At 34.6% G+C, this 17733-nt stretch overlaps 1 protein-coding gene across 2 annotated transcripts in view; it reads left to right on the forward strand.

Moving 5' to 3' along the window:
* The first annotated feature begins 1576 nt into the window (after positions 1-1576).
* The window catches only part of LOC128858312 (neuropathy target esterase sws), a 48914-nt gene continuing 32757 nt past the window's right edge, over positions 1577-17733 (forward strand). The window contains exon 1 of one of the 2 annotated variants that reach the window (XM_054094478.1): positions 1577-2354. In XM_054094478.1, coding sequence (XP_053950453.1) covers positions 2256-2354 — 99 coding nt within the window. In that variant the 5' untranslated portion in view covers positions 1577-2255. The remainder of the gene's footprint in view (positions 2355-17733) is intronic. The other variant, XM_054094477.1, reaches the window with a different exon arrangement.

A 17733-nucleotide genomic window follows, 5' to 3' on the forward strand; every position in this document is an offset into this window, starting at 1 on the left:
CCATTCCCTCATTATTCTAACAAAACAGAGTGTGTGGAAATTATGTTCCGATGTTGCTTCGTTTTCAATCGCAGTATATTTTTTTTTTTTTGTTTTTGCTACTGGCAGCACTCCATTCAGCCATGCTTTTCACTTATTGTTAATTTAGCTGGCGCGCCAAGAGAACGCAAGTTATAAATGCAATTTAAATTGTTAATTTATCGTATATATAAATAAAAACTTTTGGATTTTTCCAAGGAATATTTTTATTTATTATTATAGGCAAATTTTAAGTGTATGTACAGGCAAATATTTATTACACAATCAAATATTAATAAATGATAGAAATGTCTCCTTCAGCTGATAACGATAAATAGCACCAACCAAACAACCAACCGCTATCGAATACAATCAAACTTCCACTAACTCTATCAACCTGCATGAACGCGAGGAACAAAAATACTAAAGCAACGTATACACGCTGCCTTTTTGTATCAACAATCCCTACGACCAGCACACACGCTGCGATTGTTGTATCAACGCGTTGTACAGTGCGTACATGCAATTACAGGCAATGCCCCACAAACTGTTAGAAACGTTGGTGTGTGTTGGTGCTAGTTTTGGCAAAATAAGGACGAAATCAACATCTCCTGTGAATTTCATTGGAAAATTCGTGATATTTCTCTCAAAACCAGTGAGGGGGCATTGCAAGGAGTCCTAGCCGATTCGAAACCTGCCGCCAATTAATTGTCGCGATGTAATTGAAAAAAAAAAAAACACATATTATGTATGTTTTCCCCCATATAATACTATTTTTAATTTCCTTGTGCACACCAATCAATATCAATTTTTTTAATCCTTTGGGATTTTCTCAGTTCGTATTTTTATTTGTACAAGTTTACTTCGCAACTGATTATCAGCTTTTCACCAAGATAGGAAAAACTTAAGTCGTAAATTTTTGTGATGAAAGTTCGATGAAATTGCAAAAACCTTAAATTAGACTTAAGTTCGAATTAAGATTACATTGCTATACAAGCCTTTACGAATTTACGAGAGAATTTAATACTAATAGAAAACAAATAGTAACAAAGTCACCGGCAATATATCAACAATAACACACATGCTTGTTCCCGTTCGAAAGGCAAAGGTAATAGTTATGTTCACGCAATTGTCAAATTCGCCAGAAATATAATAGCCATTAGTATAGTATGCGAAATTTTCTGCGGTGATGAGTTTTCTAGTTGAGTACGGGAACAAGCTTAATAACAAAGTGATCAGCTGTTAGAATGCTGAGGCTGCCACTAAATCTTAATACTAAATTAAAACTTTAAAACTAATTTAGCTATAACCCTTAGCTTGTACCATAATATTATATCTTGAGAATATGCAGAGCGAAGTTTTACATTATATATAAATTGTTAAACGGAACGATCACAATATATATTTTGAAAGTTTTCGAAATTAAGTTTTTCCTCTTCAATTCCGCAAAAGCCAAAAAAAATTTTGGAAGCAAGTGGCAATAATATCCAATCAGCTGTCGGCTGAGCTGTCAGTGAACATCTGAAGGGTTGAAAGAGAATAAATACTAGAAGTAAATTTTATTCGTAAAAGTAGAAATAAGTAGAAGTGCGAGAAAAGATAAGCATCGTTCAAGAATCGCAGCGTAGTGTGCTTACAAAATAAAAAATAAAAATTGGAAACCGCAATTATAGTGGTTGCATATTATAGATAGACCTATGTTTATTTCTATTTACGTGCAATTCAGATAAATTAGTTTCTGATAAGTGATCAGATTAAAGCAAATTAGACGCAATTTTCCTATGGGCGATTTGCGTGCTGTTGTCTGCCTTTAACGATTGCCTGCACAACCATTGGCAAGGATGTTGTGCGGAAGTGAAAAGCGATAAAAAAAAGCCGAGAATACTTGCAAAAAAGTTATGTGAATATAAGAGTATTCAAACGATTACTGCAAAGAACAGTATAAATAAATACTTTTGTTAGATAAAGTTAAGAATTTATAAAAAATACGCCCATATAAACGAAACGTGAATGCGTCAAACTATTGCGTGTGTGTGAACTTTTGTACTTTTGCTGGAAACTTAATCCAATTGCTTTGCGGGCGGTGGTGAATCCAACGTACCCACGCCTTTAACTATATCATAGTCTGGCGTATTTCCAAAAGTGTATTTGTATCTTCTTTTTTATCATAACTATATATATTGTGCTTATATAAATGCGCTGATATTCTTCAAGTTAGTCTCCCGAAAACTGTTGCGATGGATTTTGTAAGCTTGATCAAATCATCGTACGATGATTGCGGATTATTGTTCTCCGAATCATGGTACAATATGCTGAAAATGGAAATAAAAATTAACGTAAGTAGCCAAAATTACCGATAAAAACTTTTTACTGTAACAAAATACTATGATTCGATTTTATTTCCGTCGTTAGTAATTTCTGCTTGTTCGGTATTTGTTTTGAAGGCTCGCCTTTGCCGTTAGTGGCTAAAGTGTTTGTGTGGTTGTTGCTCTTGCTACGGTTGATATTGCTATAGGAGGGGCAGGTGTAGTAGATGAGTTTATTTGAAGGAGCAAGTGAAGAGATGGGAGATGTGGGCGGTTCCTAAATAATCTGGACATTTGTTGAGTACCCATATCAGGGTCGATTCTGGATAGGCAGAGGTTTAATTTGCCACCATATCCAAAACGTATTTTACTGTCAGTATTAGGGGTTTAAATTTGCTATTTTTTTGCTAACCAGAGGCACTCAATCTACAGACATATGCATGTATTTCGTTTGCGTATAAGAAACATACATATAGTTATACATACATATGTATGTATATGTAAATAAAGTTGTATAGAAGTAAATTCTTTGTTTGTATTTAAGACACAAACCTTTTAGCACCTGTAGTTTTAATAATGTCTTTTTGTTTGTGACTTGCATGTTTGCGATTACTTTTTTCGCATGAAAAAAAAACAAATTGTGTAAACAAATTATGAATAATGATACCCACGTTTTAGGTCTTTAAAATTTCTAAACAACAACGTTGCTTGCCATACCCCGCGTAAGGAGGTAGAATAATAGTTTACTTGAGACGCGTTGGAGAAAATGGTTAGAAGTCAAAATCATAAAACTGAATATCTATATATTTTAAAAACATCAGCTATGTATGTCAGATATTTTTCATTATCTCTTAGCTTTCACGGTAATATTATTCTTTTTGATTTTTTATTTGTTACAATTTGCCGGTGGAAGCGCCGCAAGCTGTTGCTTCGTTCTACCCATTTATCATGAGTCATCCACCTCTATGGTGACAAATGTGGTGGTTGAAGGCTGTTACAACGGTGTTACTTATCATCGCCGCTGCGATAAAAGCTTCAAAATAACTAGCTAACCCCTTTTTCCATTTATAAATTGAGAAATAGCGAAAAAAAAATTTTTTGTAAGGCCAATAAATAGAGTAGGTATACAAAAGGTTACAAAGGTTATTTTAAAAATTTGCGGAAGCGTGTAGTTGTTACTTAATGGTGTTTTTTCGCTCTATTGAAAAATTTACTAAAAGGAAATAACAGCTTTTACCGCCGCTGCGACGATATGTCACTTTAAATACATTCATACATACAGTGGGTTGCCAAGCAATTACCCCTGCGAATGATAAGCAATAATGTCAATTTGTTAGTAACGTCCTACCTATTTTTATTTGAATGCATTTTTATTAATTAAAAAACATTGTGGTATATGTAACATATATGTAATATATTTTTTTATTTAAACCATTTTAATAATCGCCTACTCTACAAAAACTGGGAAAGCTCAAACTATTTAAGTTTTTGCTGCATGTTTTTTTGCACGCGTGTGCTTTTTTTCTTAGTTTACTGTAACATGAAATGAGTTATTAAGAATATGGCTAGAAATATCTAATATGAATAAAATAATGTTTGTTTGCTTGTTTGTTCGCACCTTATGCGCTGTCATATCATTCATCGGCTTTCACAGTGTAAGATTACAAGTGTGCAACAAAATGAAAACAAATAAAAATAGTAATAATCGCCGGAATGTCAAAGTATAAATAATTGGCGCATACACTTCTGTCTCCTCCTATTTGTATTGTGTTTAAGGCGACTCCGAACGGCACATATTTTTATGAGGAGCTCTTTCATGGCAGAAATACAATTGGAGGTTTGCCATTGCCTGCCGAGGGGTGACCGCTATTAGAAGAAACTTTTTCTTCATTTTGGTTTTTCACGGAGATTCGATCCTACGCACTTCAAATAGCTACTGCGGCATATACATTCTCAGTTCAGAAATTGCAATTGGGTAATTATCATACGCATTCCATTCAAAAATCGCTAAATAAAGAATGCCGCTGGCAAATAGCAGGACCTTAGGTTCCCAAGACAGTCGACTCTATGCTACCAGAACGAGTCGAATTTATATCCATCCAAGGACTTTTACTTCATTAATATTACTTCATCAAATTTTTAGGTTGTTACAACAACTAAAACAGACTGGTGGTGGGTGGAAAGATTTGACACGGCCTTATTGAAAGTGTGACTCTTAGATTTTCTGAAAGGGGTAAAGGGTAGAAATATAAAATTTGTTTACCTGTTTTGACTATCAAGGGGCAATTATTGGTTTTTGTTTTTTATTTTTGTAATAAATATATATATATATATCAGTTTTATGGATTAAGTTTATCTGCAGATTACACAGCTTGACTTCATTTTATTTTTAACTTTTTATTCACCAATAAATGACATTTCACAGACTTCGAAGTATTTTTTTCACAAAAAATCAAATGAAATATTTAATAAAACAAAACAATAATAAATATAATATAAATATATAATAGAAAGATAATAAATGTTTTAAAATATCAAAATTCCCCCTAAATTGTTTACTTAATTAATATCAAAGAAGCACCACATGAAATGTCCAATGAATAAAGGCAACATTGTAAATTATGAGGCGGCTGCAAGTCAGAAATTGACCAGTGAAAGCAGACTAATTACTTCACCTACGCCATGTTTGTTTGCTTCACATCGTTTTCATTCGGCGGCACAACTTATCATTGAAGCCAAGACTTGCGAAATTTCCCAAATAACCTTAAAAGGATTATAAAACGCAACAACACAACGAAAAAAATACCAAAAATTTGTATTACCTCTACCTTGAACGGTCGTATTTTCATTTCCTGTAAAAAAATATTTGATATTTGAAATCAGAGATTTTATATCTTTAGTATAGCTAGATATCGATAGTACGTGTTATTAAAAGATATTTCGATGTTTTTTGTGACTATAGATACTATCGCGCCAAATTTCATTGACGTCTTCACTTGAATCTGAACGAATTTTCACCAAGGCGGGTGATTATAAATGACCTGCGGGTCAAGCTTGAAGCCTAAAACCATTGATGCGCTAATAAAAAAAAAAATTAAGAGGTCTTATAAGTGTTTATGGTTGACGGAGTTTTTATGTGATTTTCCAATGAGTAATTCTTTTACGGCCGCCGTAGCCGAATGGGTTGGTGCGTGATCACCATTCGGAATTCACTGAGAGGTCGTTGGTTCGAATCTCGGTGAAAGCAAAATTAATAAAAACATTTTTCTAATAGCGGTCGCCCCTCGGCAGGTAATCGCAAACCTCTGCCAAACACCTAACAGAAGTGTACGCGCCAATTTTTTTTTTTTTTTTTAATTCTTTGAGTATTCTCAAAGTTGATTCCACAGTTTGGTTCTGGACCGTGAAAATCTGTTGCTGACCCCGCCCTGGAAAAAACCATCTATGGTTTTAACTATCGATAGTTTGACAACTTCAGCTGTCAGAGACAAATTCTGCATGAAGGATGAAAAAAATGGGGCACAACCAAAATAGGCGTTTTTAATGTTATAGCCAATTTTAATATGTTTAAAAACTTTGCAAATGATTCAAGGTGGCACAAAATTTTGTATAAAATTAATTAATCAATTTCGTTTTTGCATAACTTTTTTGGTAAATAAAAAACCCTATTTTGAGTGATGGAAGTCTTTATTTTGGCCTTTACACGCTCCATTGCTTGTCTATTTGTATGCTGCAGCTGTTAAGTTCACAAGTGTCAAATATGTTTGACGTACGACGCAATTTCGCTAAAAGAGCTAACATGGCCCTCACGTTAAACAAAAAGAGCATTCGCACTCTCACAGGCGCCCTCACGGGTCACTTCACCTGCAACAAACACTTACATAAATTAGGCATAACTAACACCAGCACCTGCAGATTTTGCTGCGAAGATGAGGAGTCTATAGAACATCTCATTATCGAATGACCGGGGTTGACGCATAGAAGGAAAAGGTTTTTAAACAAGTTCATGCTTACAGATGAAGACCTTCAATCACTCCCTCAGAAGGAGCTGGTACAATTCATCAGCATACTTAACAGTCAATAGACAGCATAGGGTGCAGAATAGATCAATATGGTCGCAGTGCTAAAGGGCCATACCTTAACCCTTTACAACCATTAACCATTAACCAACGACGCAATTTGCAAAAATAATAAATCTGTGGACAGGGCGATTATTTTTGCGCCACCTTGTATATAAGATTATGCACGACCAATTTGCTTTCCCCTAGGTAGAGATTAGCATCAGATTCTTTTTTCGCTTATAATATTCATCAGCAAACTTATTTCCTGCAGAAGTCGTATCGAATGGTTAAATTTCACAACAATGTTTTTTTTTTAACTTGTAATTTTTATTGACGGCAATAGGACGTAACGGTACACTAAACGCGAAATACATTTAAATATTTACTAATAAAATATGGATGGTTGATATAGTGTCGGTATAGCTAAAAAACAGCTTTTTCAAACATGGAAAGCCCAAAATAAGTTCATACTTCTCAAATACACCTTTTTAAGGGCATTGAAATAGTTTAAAATAAATGAATTAACATTTGCACTTTTTCGCGCTTGTTTAGCACTTCAGTATCCCTTTGTTCTCTATCTACAGAGCGTGCTCATACTTTAGATGCTTTTCGCTGCTTGTAAAAAGCAGACCGTTATGACTAAACATTTTAAATTTCAAGTCAATAACCTCATTCATATCAACGCGAAATGCCTAAGTTTTCAAAGTCCAGTTTTCTTTATCTTTCCCAAAAAATGTAATAAAAACAAAGCCAATTGCGGGAGCATGCATACTTACATCTGTAGAGGATCGTTCAAGTTCGAGTTTCTTGTTTCTTGTTTAGCAGAGTTTTGCTTTGACAGCTGTCACACTGCGATAATGACTTTCTTGGCAGATTTTAGCCCCAGCTGGCACTTTTTTTTATGTGCTAAGTGCCAATTTCGATGATTCGGTGACGCTTATTTTAATTTGATGTGCAGTGCTTCCAATGTAAAACAAATTCGAATTTTTTATGGGTTTAATTAAATGCTTTGTTTGATGCATGTACATATGGATATATGCATATTGGTGGATTTTTTAAATTTTTGTATACATTGCTTGTCGTATAGAAAAAAGCAAGGTTTTCATTAAAAATTCATATCGTCGGTTCGACCAAAAATTGCCATCTAAGGTAAAGTAAAAAATGTGCAATTTAGTAAAATGTGTTCTATTCGCACGCAAACCGTACAAGAATAATTATAATCCATTGAAAAATAGTGACCACAGGCTCCAACTTGGAGCTCAAGCAATTAATTATGAAAATAGTGAATCTTTGAAACCTCGCAAATTCGCAAAATTGTGGATATTTTTGAGTATTACAATACAATCATCCAACAGTGCCCGGATTAAAAGAGTTGATCGAAAAAATTGAATCAACTGGCTCGGTTTAAGATTTAAAAACAGCAGTACATACTTGTTCCGGTAATTCAATTCAAAATATATATATTATATAAAATTTTTTATATAATATTAAAATATAGAAAAAATATATTGTCAGTGAAAGTATTGAAGAAGATAAAAATGTAGCTGAAATTGCGGTTACCATACCGTCAGGATTGCAATATTGAGATATTAGTTTCTGTTGATGGATATTGCTGATATCAGGCGGGCAATAACATTGTCAAAATATTAATATATAATTTGGTTGGTATTATTGCCCAATTTAACGCCTTCGAACTATTTTCTATGGGGATAGCTTAGGGGATAGTTAAATAGTTTTTGTAAATCAACTAGAAACTATTGGAACTTTGAAAGCCTTCGCGCGAAATTTGTTGAGATAGAGCTCCAATTATGCCTAGATTTCATCAAAAATTTCACCAAGTCGACAGTCGGATTCTACGTTGTCGGAACGACCCAGGTATACATCCGGTCAAGAACTGTCACTTCGGTAGCATTCTCGTAAAATATATAGCGAATATTTTATGCTTCTACAACAATAACAACTACTTGTACTGACGTAGACGCGGGAAGATCAGGAAAATACAATATCATTAATCATTCATAATTTCTATGTATATGATCTTTTACATACCTATGCTAATAAGTGGATAATGGATTTCCATTAAAAAATACAAGGGCAATTATTTTATTGGGCGAGAATTTTACCAGTTTTGACCATTTTACTTTTATTTATAAAATTCAATTTTTTCTAAAAGTTTAACTCATTATAAAGAGTGATCATATTTGAGGTGCTTCTTCCTATAGGAATTTTTTTGACAGATCACGCACGACTACTGTCAAACTAAATACATAATTTTTTTTTTGACATTGACAAAAATCGACGCTCTGTAAAAAGTGTACACCGCGTGCTCAGGGCAACTTATGGTGTATAGCGATAAGTCCCATTTTCGGCTCAATGGCTACGTCAATAAGCGAAATTGCCATACTTGGGCTGAAGAGCAACTCGAAGCCATTACATCCATTGAAAACTACCGTTTGGTGCGGCCTATGGGCTAGAGGAATTATCGGCCCATTTTTTTTCAAACGCGAGACTGACGTCTATGAAACAGTGAATGGCTAACGCTATCGCGGCGTGATGAATGACCTTCTGTTGCCGGAAACTGAATCACGTGATTTCCACAACATTTGGTTCAACCAAGGCGGCGCTACTTGCCATACAGCCCGTGAAACGATGGATTTATAGTCTCGGTCAGCAATTTATCTCTCGTCTCGGATCACCAAGATTGTGTGGTATCGCACCTTTGGACTCTTATTTGTGGGGGAATGTAAGATCTAAATGCTTTGGGGATAAACCAGCTTCGATTGAGGCATTACTAAAATTATTCACGAGAGACCGATCGAAGTCCTCCAGCGAGTCACTCAAAATTGGTGTTTACGTATGTCTGAATTACGGCGCAGTTGCGGCCAACATTTGAAAGGTATTATCTAAAAAATAAATATCATGAATGGTTCTACACAAAAAAAAAAACAAATAACAAAAAAAAAAAATACATTATATGGAAGAAAATGCGTGACTCTGTAGCAAAAAAAAAAAAGAAAATTCAAGAAGTAACAGTATTTTGTAGCCACTTATAAAACTACATACCAAATATTTTCCTAAAAATTCTGTCTAAAAAGTTTAAAGTTTTAGTGAAAATTTGCAGAATTTTCATAATTTCTCCACAATTTATAATGTGCTAAAGTTTTATAAAAAAAATTTTTTAAATAAAAAACTAAATAGACCTTTATTTTATTGCCCGTGAGTGTATGTGTTTAATTTATATCTAAAAAAAAGAACAGACTCGAACTTGAAAGACCCTGTATGCAACCAAATACATACGAAGAAACACATATACAATATATGGTATGCATGTACCATAAACAACTAAATATTTTTCAGTGCGCTTGAAATATTTTTTCACGGAGATATGATACTTATTTACCTGTTTAATTATTTAATGCATGATTTCCGAACACCACCGTGTTTACTAATTATATTATACTAGCATTAAGTTTTTAAGATAAAATTAGTTTAAACTACATCCAAATATTTACATATAAAATTCACAGTTTAGCAACTAAATATTAATAAGAAAATACTTAATTAAAGTGTTGTATGTGTACATGTGACCGAGCCCTGAAATTGGCGATACTCACATGGCGCTCCGATTTCTTATCAGTTCTCAGTTAATACAATTTTTCGATTTGCTGTGACTTGTTACGTAATTACACACGGTCGCTCATAAGGAATTATGATGAGTGCATATACTATATGTACGCATATGTATATGCATGTATGCGTATATAATACACACTTTCCCCAAATGCAAATGAAATGTCCAATGTCATAAATGTGCCAGTATCTCTTAACACTGTCCATATATGTAGCTGGAATGTGTATTAATATGTTAACTTATACGTATGTAATTATAAGTGCATATTTATTACTTAACGGCTCGGCATTACATTTTTGATGTTTTTCAATGGTCAATTTCAATGAAACTGCCAATCTACACAGCAAATTGAATGAAGTTGGAGCTGCTATTTTGCACCTTTGATAGCCATTTGGAGTTTTTTATGATGTTCTAATTTTAGTTTTACAGACTGCATTTTCTTACTTTGCAAAAACGGATTATCTGAGAATCTCGGTGACCTTTTTCCACTTCATCGTAAAAATCAAATAATGCTTTCAAACAATCAAGAGCGCGGGCACAGCGCTTTAGCTTACTTGACGACATTTTCAAAATGGCGATAATATAACATAGAAATGCCCATATTTAAAATATTGCCATCGTTCACCATTCATTCAAATTTGTTAGTTGTTATAAAAGGAATATTTGAGTGTCGAGGTGTTGAGTTAGATGTCTGAAACTATCGATAAAACTATTGATTAATTGAAAGGTCTCAATGGTTTTGCAGTGGCTCGAAGTCATCGATAGTTTCTAATACTTGGATTTTGAATACTTGTCTCTTTTCCACTTGCTCATTCCACTGCACCATATTATGTGGTTCAAAAGCCAAACTTTGAGGGGAACCCTTGAAAATGTCTTTTGAGATTATATACGAAAATACCATTTACGCGTTAAATACGAGTAGTGATCAGCGACTTAATTTTACTAAGCATTAGTTAGAGATTCAATTCAATTATAAATACTAATGGGGTATTCACAAAGGTGTCGTAAGCGTCGTATTGTTGTATGTCATAAACTTAAAATGGCTAGAGATATATTTAAGGAGCAAAGTACAGAGTAAGATAACTGAGTTCTTACACAGTTAACAAATAGTTGGTTGTAGTTTCAGGGCATCTAAGCATTTACTTAACCCTTAAAAGCTTAAGATATAAAGCAATATGACACTTATGACATATTGTGAATCACTTAAAAGCTTCATTGAAATCGGTTCATTAATCTTTGAAGCTTTGTTATGAAGAATACATCAGCTATAGTGAAAATTGGTGTTTCTCGCTAATCATGGAAAAGTACCATCGCTTATTATAGAAGACATTTCAGCTGTTTACGGGTATACTCTTTTCTAGGGGGGCAAATTAGTATAAATTGCGAAGAATGATAGATTAACAAGTTTGCTATTTAACTATGGTGAAAAAGAAAATTGTGAGGGGAACTTTGGCTTGGAACGTCACTTGGAGACTAGGCTACCGAATTCTGCACGATCATTTTACATGAATTCAGTTCATTCTAACGAATAACGACTGTCATGAGTAAATTTACATATATGACTAACGCAAGGATAATAGATTACTAGATCTGGCAAAATAACTACGGTGAAAACCAAATTGTGAGGGGAACTTTGGCTTCCACGTCACGGAATTGATTCGGCAGCTGAATTCTACACGATCATTTCACATGCACTCGCCCAATCACTCGTTGTTCAATAGCAACATTAGCAAAGACTGTTTTTTTTTTTTCATATATCACTAACACAATCTTATCGGTAACCTTCCAGACGGCATCGAAGTGACATTGCGTTAATTTTTTTATATATCACTAAAACATGCTTAGTTTTTTTGTAAACAAACCGACTAATTACCCGGATTACGTTAGCCCATCAACTGATTCTGTCGAATTTGCTGAGAGCCAGCTAACGGTCTGATATTGGCCACACTACTAAACATCTTTTCACCATGTCACCAATACAATTTCAGTTTGTTTGTAAACACATCTCAATTGCCGCCAGCCTATTAGTTCATACTGTCAAATTCGCTCAGAGCCGGATAACGGTGTGTTAAAGAGCTCACCTTTGAAATCTTTTCACAAAATTTCATGATAAATTGCATTTCTGCCAATTGAAGGGAATCAGTGCTCAGGCCAGTCCTTAGGCGTGGTTCGAAGACTCGTATTCAGAAGCAACGGCATAATGCGTATTTACGCATGTTGTTGAGGCTATGTAACGAGAATAGGGACAAACTTATTAACCGTATTATTATTGTAGATAAAGCTTAGGTTTATCATTATAAAGAGGGCTTTAGGTAGTAGCGCAAACAGAACTCTATGGTGTCAAAATCGGCTAGAGGGATAATGGCTATTGTGTTTTTGGATTCTTAAAATGTATATTTTTAGTAAATTAAAAAGAAAAATGTGCGAATATTACATTGTTTGTTGTTGTTGTTTTACCAGCATAAATATTACCTATACATATATAGGGAATGCTATTGGAGTGACAGTCCTTGGGCGGATATAAATCCGGGTCGTTCCCGTAACACAGAACCAACTGTCGTGAGAATATTACGGGTATTACGGTAGAGTGCCACCCTATACTCAAAACAAATTAAAATATGTCATTGTGGAAAAGGACGAAAAATTCACTTTCGGCTTACTTCTGGTGAACGACCAGTGTCATGTTGGGAGGGTGGGCTAAACAAGCGTGGGTTCGAGCACTATGCCACACATCTTACAGTCTAGACTTCAGATTAGTATTTCCCCTGAAAATTGATCCTTGCGTCAACTCAGCGAGTGTTGGTCTAGTGCGCAAATGTGCATAGTCGCAATATTTCGCAATAGATAATTCTGGCCACGGGCAGATCGAGGGAACTTCTAAGGCTAGTTAGTCCAGGCGGTGAGACTTGGGATTGCTTCAAGTCCTTTCTGCAGAAGCTGTCTGGATGATGAGGTGGAATCATCTCAGCACTTGCCCTGCTCTCGTCGGACAAACAATTAAACATCTGGGCTCTTACTTTTTTGCTATGTCATACACCTAGTGAATTTCATCAGTAGATTGAAGCTTGTAATATATTAAAACATAATTAGCCATTGATGGTCGTTATCCACTAATACAAAGCCTCTTTTTCCTTTTTCCACTTCTTTGGTTTACCCCCTGTATAGTATCACAATGGACGAATTTTGATTCATTGGAGGTTTATGGAAAAAATGTCCTGATGATGAAGTAAAGTCGGTCATTTTTTGCCTATTTTGATGCCTAGATAAGACGCTTGTCTGATTAATCGATATGAATTCTAAAGTGAAAAAACAGATTTTGTAGTGAATTCGTCGAACTACATACATATACAGTTGCCGACAAAATTATGTAAGAAATGTAAAAAAAAAATATTTTCAGTATTTATATTACTTTAAAAGTTATTCACGAAAAAACGAAAAAAAGAAATTTAAAAGAAATTAATGGCGCGGACAATTTTTAATTTTTGTAAATGGCGTCCTACCTCAATCATACAATATTAGACACTTTGAGTTATTGTTACAAGATTTTCATCACCTCAAAAAAATGTTTTTGTTTTTTTGATTTGAAGATTAATTTTGCGCCACTTTGTGCAAGCATGCAGATGTGATATGTGCATCGAGCTCCAATCACTGAATGCCGCCAGCAGCTGGTGTCGTGTATGAGCCCCTAAGTATTTACAGAAGTTATGATTATTTGAAGAGGAGAGCGCAGAAGGTTTTTTTTATCTTTTGCGTTATTTTCGAAGTCACATTTGTAAAAACGATGGGCATGATCACTCGTACAGCTTTCAACCGATTGACTGGCCTACAAATTGGTGCGCTTTTTCTTAAATAAATTCTACATAGTGTGCTGATTGTTTATATTTCTATATATTTTTTAAACCGTGATATGTTCAAAACGCATTTTTCTATTTTTTTTGTTGATTTTTCTTTTTTTAGCTTATTGTTATTTTTGTTTAGCTGGTTTGTATTTTTTGTAAACTGATTTTTATTATATAGCTTAATTATTTTAGGAGATTTTTATTTTTTATCTGATTTTTAATTATTGTCCCTCAACTTGCCAAAATCCACGGCCTAACAGATTTACAAAAACACATTCACCTACATCCGCCACAAATAAACATACAAACATACATACATATGCTCATACAAACCAAAAAGTCCAATCTCTTAATTGACCCCAAATTGCAATATGGCCTGCAAGTAATTGAGGAGGTCGAGTACATTCAATTTTGATTTCCTTACTCGTCATATTTATTGGCAAAAACTAAAAAAAAAAACAACTTTGCAAAGTGGCAATTCGTAGCAAACGTTTTTTTTTTGTTTGCCTTGAAAATTGCTATCAAGAAACATTTATAAAGGTAATCGTAAAAATAATCTATAGGATTGCAGAGCTTTGATTTATGTGCGTAACTTAAATAACCCAGACTAAAGTGTATTATACATTCGCGAAAATGTTGTATTCAGTAGGGTAAATAGGAACTTTCTTCATTGAACAATTGGAAGCTATTGTATGGATTTTATTACATACTTGGCGCCAACTTTGAATGCATGTCCAAAAAAGAGGTGGTACGAGGTGTTGCGAATGGTTTCAATGTTACAAAAGTGATGATGTGCAACAACTGAAGAAAAATTACGAACCAGAAATATTTTCATTACTGTATGAAGACTCGTGCCGCAATCAGCAAAAACTTGCCGAGTCATTGCGCGGTAATGATTTTAAAATTTTGGACCATGCGAATTGAAGCCGAGCTGATGTTCATATAGTACTTCTTTCATGTGTGAGCAGCTGCCCGTGTCCGCAATGAAATATGACATGACAGGCGACAAATTTTTTTATTTAAATACTCTGTGGTCCCATAGCGGATATAGGACTTTGAATTATCGATTTTTATGATGAAAATAAGATGCGTGATGTGTCAAAAATGTAGTTTATGGTTAGATCCAGTATTTACAAAATCGTGACATTTCGATTGACCAAAGCTGCGAAATATTAAAACCGAATAATCAGCCGAAGCAATGATGTCAATCGGTCGCTAGAAGCTGTGATTGTATTTCATTAGTCAATTTTTTATGGGCCGCAATGTTACACCAATCGTACAGAGACTATTAAAGAGTTGAAAGTTGAAATCTTAGTTGCTATTGGTGAGCTAGGTGCCGAAATCACGAAAATGCAATGATAAACAGGATTGACAGAATGTGCTACTTTTAAGCTGGCTATGGAAGTCAATTGAATAAAATTGTGTTCCATATTCGTGAAAAGTATTCGTCTATTCCTTTTATTTATAGCCGAAGTGTAGGACTTAGAGCAATATATAATAGCCAATTCGATGGTTTTGAAAATTTTCTATTTTTGGCCATGTGTAGGAAATTTTTATAAAGAAAATTGTTTATAAAACGGCTATATACTTATCTACTTATAAAAGAAGCTACTTAAAAGAGCATTGTTGCTTACCACATTGATCAAAAAGTTCCCGGAATTACCGTTAGGTGACGCTCTGAGCCAACTGATTTAAGTTTTGTTTTTTCTTGTTTTTTGTTAGGTCGCTAATCTGTGATTAGCATTCCTACCAAAATATAAATAAATACAGTTTATCGCCATTGCTTGTAAAAGTTGCGCCGTCTTTAGTAAATTTACCTCTGCAGGTGTTTTCGATTTGTCACAGTTTTAAATGGGTTTGAATTTGAAACGAGATTATACTGAATTTTGCTATAAAATTTTACTCAATGCTGCAAAAATCTTAGAAATGTTGGTACCAGTTTCGGTAATGATAGTTTAAGAAAACAGGCGTTTACGAGAAGCATGAACGCTTCAAAAAAGATCATGAGCCCATCGAAGATGACTGTTCGTCGACATCGAAAACTGTTGAAAACATCAATAAAGTGAAAGAAAAGTTAATCAATAACCGCAAATTAACCATCAGAGAGCTGGCAAGGGACTTCAACATTGTTTATTAATCCATTTAGGGCATTGTAGTTAATGAATTTTCGACGTATTGCTGCAAAGTTGGTCTCAAAAGACCTGAATTTCACACAAAAAACGAAACCGCGTTGTTATCGCCAAAAGCATGATTTCCAAGGCTGAATCTGGCCTTAACATTCATCAACCACATCATTACTGGTGATGAGATGCGGTTTATGAGTACGTTATGCAATCCGGACATGAGGCGAATGAGTGGAAAGATCCGAATAAACCAATATAAAAAAAGACGTCGTTTTCAGTCAACAAGAAAGCGATGCTTATGGTTTTTATGGATTAAACGGGCAGAAAGTCAAACAGTTAATAAGAACTATTATTTTGGGCGTCGCGGATTTTGCACCCAACAGCCACCCAATGCACCTAATGTGGCTTCCTGCGAATTTTTTCTGTTTGATCGGGTCCACTAGGCGGAACGCGTCGCATTTTAACAGCCGAAACAATGCGATGAAAATTGAAGACGGCTCTGATGGCCACAGCGACAAAAGAGTTGCCGAAGTTTTTCGAGAGTTGGGCCAAACGCTAGCATAAGTACATTGCAGTTGATGGGGATAACTTTATCAAATCAGTTTTGAGGAATAAAATTGTATTTTGAATTTTTAAAATTTTTTCAATTAATTCCGGGAACTTTTTGATCCAAGTGGTATATTCAACAAACTGCAAACGCACTTAACACCAATTAGTTCAATTTTTTTCTATTTAGTTTTGAGTTTGAAACATTACCCCACATTTACACCTTCTATAGATTATTTTAAAAAAAGTTCTGTTAAAACAGAATTGTTAGGTGGAGACCGTGAATTTCACTGTTAAAACATATTTGTCTCACCGAAGTTCTTGCCATTGTCTTAACATTCTTAGCCGGCTGTCATTTGGAATTTTGACAACTCAATTTTCATTTTACCGCGCCACTGGCTAGCGCGAATACAGCAATTTGCTTTGCTTGATGCCATTTTGAAAATAAAATTTTAAGACAGAGAATTGTTCACGTGAGAAAACGGGACAAAATCAAAACAGAAATTTGATAGATGTTTAGACAAATTTGGTAGAAGTTATAAATGTGGAATTAGAAACATATAATTTAACATTTGACAACACTTATGTACACTTTACAGCCAAGAGTGTAAATTGTGCGTGATTATAATTTTTAATCCTGCGGATGACTTCTAATTGTGTCCGAAACAGCGACAAATCGAATATCTTAGGCCAGAACAACCAGGTATACTAAAATAATTGAAAATACAGGGGTTTTTAATAAGAGATGTTATTTTGATATTAAGAAAATCCTATTTTTTAATATAAATGATCGGATGTTTATTTCATTATAAAGAGGAAGGTATACCGTTAGTAGTGGAAAATAACATCAGGCAAATGACCACCACTACCACGCTTACAGGACAATATCCTTTTCGTGAAATTTTCCATAACCGAATTGCAAAGTGGCTGCCCTATGTCCTCGATAGGTCACAAGGTGTTAAATCACAAGATCTCGGTGGCCAATTGTAGTCTTTCCTTGGTTCTGCCTTTTCCCGTAAAAAATAAATGGTTTCGTTGCTTGTGTGGCACGTAGCGCCGTCTTGTTGAAAATAAACGGAATAAACGAAAATCACGTCATAGCCAAACAAATATGCATGGTGTCCGACCACAGCACGACATAATTGCGCCATCGCCATCCCCATCAATACAATCACCACCTCCCACCTACTATTTTGAGAAGTAAACAAA

Source organism: Anastrepha ludens, chromosome 3 (genome assembly GCF_028408465.1).
Source record: "Anastrepha ludens isolate Willacy chromosome 3, idAnaLude1.1, whole genome shotgun sequence".
NCBI classification, from domain to species: Eukaryota; Metazoa; Arthropoda; class Insecta; order Diptera; family Tephritidae; genus Anastrepha; species Anastrepha ludens.